Source organism: Phyllostomus hastatus, unplaced genomic scaffold (genome assembly GCF_019186645.2).
Source record: "Phyllostomus hastatus isolate PE091 unplaced genomic scaffold, TTU_PhHast_1.1 phas_scaffold_60, whole genome shotgun sequence".
NCBI classification, from domain to species: Eukaryota; Metazoa; Chordata; class Mammalia; order Chiroptera; family Phyllostomidae; genus Phyllostomus; species Phyllostomus hastatus.
Genome location: NW_025334038.1, coordinates 387,135 through 390,533, shown reverse-complemented (window position 1 = coordinate 390,533; position 3,399 = coordinate 387,135). Strand labels below are relative to the sequence as shown.

At 37.7% G+C, this 3,399-nt stretch overlaps 1 protein-coding gene across 1 annotated transcript; it reads left to right on the top strand.

Annotated features, from left to right (window-relative positions):
- Nucleotides 1-2,687: 2,687 nt before the first annotated feature.
- Nucleotides 2,688-3,193, top strand: LOC123810434 (60S ribosomal protein L32-like). The gene has a single exon (XM_045826182.1). It carries the CDS (start codon nt 2,725-2,727, stop codon nt 3,118-3,120), a length of 396 nt encoding a protein of 131 aa, XP_045682138.1. The 5' UTR covers nt 2,688-2,724; the 3' UTR covers nt 3,121-3,193.
- The last annotated feature ends 206 nt before the right edge of the window (nt 3,194-3,399 follow it).

Below are 3,399 nucleotides of genomic sequence, written 5' to 3'. Positions count from 1 at the left end.
CACCTAAAACAAAAACAGAAGCAAACCAAGCAAACAACTAGAACAGGAACAGAACCACAGAAATGGAGATCACATGGAGGGTTAGCAACAGGGAAGTGGGAGTGGGGGAGAGGAGGGAAAAGTACAGAGAAGAAGTAGCATAGATGGTAGGTAGAAAATAGAGAGTGGGAGGGTAAGAATAGTATGGAAAATGTAGAAGCTAAAGAACTTATAAGTATGACATGGATATGAACTAAAGGGGGGGAATGTGGGTGGGAGAGGGTGTGCAGGGAGTAGGGGAGTGAAGGGGGAAAATAGGACAACTGTAATAGCATAATCAATAAAATATATTTTTAAAAAGACACAATTAATGAGGATGGTATATTAGTTATAAACCTGTATGCACTAAACAACTTAGGTACAGAATACATAAAAAAAACACTATTAACCCTGACTGGTGTGGCTTGGTTGGGCATCATCCTGCCAAGCAAAATGTCACTGGTTCGATTGCTGGTCAGAGCACATGCTTAGTTTGTGGGTTTAGTCTCTGATTGAGGGATGTACAAGAGGCAACTGATTGATGTTTCCTTCTAGCATTGATGTTTCTCTTTCTTTTTTTTCCCTCTCTTCCCCTCTCTCTAAAACTAAATAAATAAATAAATAAACAGATAAATATGTTTAAAAGAAAAAATATTAAATATACTGCTAGTAGATAAAAATAAGTTAATAATGTACTGAGAGTAAATAATGTAATTTATTTACAACTTAATAGACATATAGAGGGATGTCTCTCATATATAAATTTTTTACGTCCACGGATTATTTACCAAAATTCATGAAATCTTTGGCAAACAAAGTAATACTGAACAAACTTTAAAAAGTGGTAGCCTTATTTTTCTGATCATATTTCAATATATTAAAAATAATTTAGCCCTGGCTGGAATAGCTCAGTGGATTGAGCACGGGCTACGAACCAAAGTGTCACAGGTTTGATTCCCAGTCAGGGTACATGCCTGGGTTGCAGTCCATGATCCCCAGCAACCGCACATTGATGTTTCTCTCTCTCTCTCTTTCTCCCTCCCTTCCCTCTCTAAAATAAATAAATAACATCTTTAAAAATATAAAATAATTTTACAAAAGTAAACAGAGAGGTGTTAACTACTTAGAAATTAAGAAATGCTCTCCTCATGCTGACCATTGTGACTCAGTTGGTTGGACATCATCTCCAAAAGTGAAAGAAAGGGCACTGGTTCAATTCCCAGTCCAGCATGTGCCTAAATTGCAGGTTTGGTCTCCAAATGGGGCAGAAGGTAACCAATCAAGGTTTCTCTTTCACATCGGTGTTTCTCTCTCTCTCTCTTTCTTCCTCCCTTCCCCTCTCTCTAAAAATAAATAAATAAAATCTTAAGAAAATGAATACACTCCTCAATAATTATAAGCATATGAAGGGGATCAGTGTAGTGGTTCCAAAATACGCCACTTGGGCCTAAGAACTTTTTTGAGCTGAAAGCAAATAGCTCTCTGCCCTCCACTTTTTGTGTTTAAAACTAGGTATAAATTTCCTTTTGTAAATAAATTTTAATGTAAGTAATATAACGTAATATGTTTATTAAAATGTAAGTAAATGTAATGTAAATGAATTACAAATTTCTGGCTGTAAAGGTGTTTCCTGTCTTGCAGTAGGAAGAGAACTACTCCTGAGACAAGCAGCAACTCTCCTCATCTGAGATGGCTCTTATTTGCATAACAAACATTACTAACCAACCCTATTTACTATATATTTTCTTGTCTCCTTCTATAATTTACCCCCCCAAATTCCCAGACCCCTAGCCTCTTCTAGCCTCTTCTCCATACTTTGTCTAGCCTCTTCTCCACACTTTATCACCCTTCATTAAGATGGTATATAAGCCCTGAATTCTAACTGCCTTTCTGGGTCACATTTGTTTGTGAACAGGCATGGAACACAAAGCATGGAACTCTCCTGGACTCAGCCTATTTTCTTCCTCTGGCTGATTTTAATCTGCAGCCTTTTTTTGTGCATAGATGGGTAATTAGATCTTTTTTTAAAGATTTTATTTATTTATTTTTAGAGAGGGAAGGGAGGGAGATAGAGAGATAGAGAGAAACATCAGTGTGTGGTTGCTGGGGGTCATGGCCTGCAACCCAGGCATGTACCCTGAATGGGAATCGAACCTGTGACACTTTGGTTCACAGCCAGCGCTCAATCCACTGAGCTACACCAGCCAGGGCTGATCTGCTTTTTAAAAAATCCTGTTAATGTCTTTTATCAATTTGATTTGCTGGCCTTAGGCACTAAACCTAAGAGGTTAGAGGGAGAGTTTTTTTCCCCCTACTGTACAAAATATCAACTATGAAATTGCAAATTATCTTTTAAGTGATAAAAAAATATGTGGTAACAAAACCTGTAGGAAACACATCAAAAGCAGAGCAGAGCAAAGCAAAACATGTCAGTTACAGTTAGTTCATTACTGAATACGAGATCAAAGAAGAAAGATGAAGTATAAAATAATTTAATTATCACATTAAGAAACTAAAAAAAGAGCAACAACATAGACCAAAATAAATAAGGAGGAAAGAATTAGTAAATTTTGAGGCTAATGGAGTGGAAAATAAACCAGAGTAGGAAGAGAAGGATAAAAAAAGCAGCAATCAATAAATCCAAACTAGTCCTCTCTCTTCCTCGGCGCTGCCTACGGAGGTGGCAGCCATCTCTTACTCGGCACCATGGCAGCCCTCAGACCCCTCGTGAAACCCAATATTGTCAAAAAGAGGACCAAGAAGTTCATTCGGCACCAGTCAGACTGTTATGTCAAAATTAAGCAGAACTGGCGGAAACCCAGAGGTATTGACAATAGGGTGCGCAGAAGATTCAAGGGCCAGATATTGATGCCCAACATTGGTTATGGGAGCAACAAGAAAACAAAGCACATGCTGCCCAGTGGTTTTCGAAAGTTCCTGGTCCATAACATCAAGGAGCTTGAAGTGCTGCTGATGTGCAACAAATCTTACTGTGCTGAGATTGCTCACAACGTCTCCTCAAAGAACCGCAAAGCCATTGTGGAAAGAGCAGCCCAGCTTGGCCATCAGAGTCACCAATCCCAATGCCAGGCTGCGCAGTGAAGAAAATGAATAGACAGATTGTGTGCACATTGTATTTGTGTTAATAAAACCTTAAAATTCTGCCAAAAAAAAATCCAAACTAGTACTTTGAAAAGACAAATAACAGAGATTAATTTACTATAAACCTTATTATGGGGAAAAAAGAGCAAATATAAATATATACAAAAAATGAGACTGAAGAATGAGGTATAAATACAGAGATTATGTAGCTGATAGAGGGCTCAAGACTTGGAAAATTTTAGCTTAAGGTAAAAAGTTATAAATGTAGCAAGTAATGTG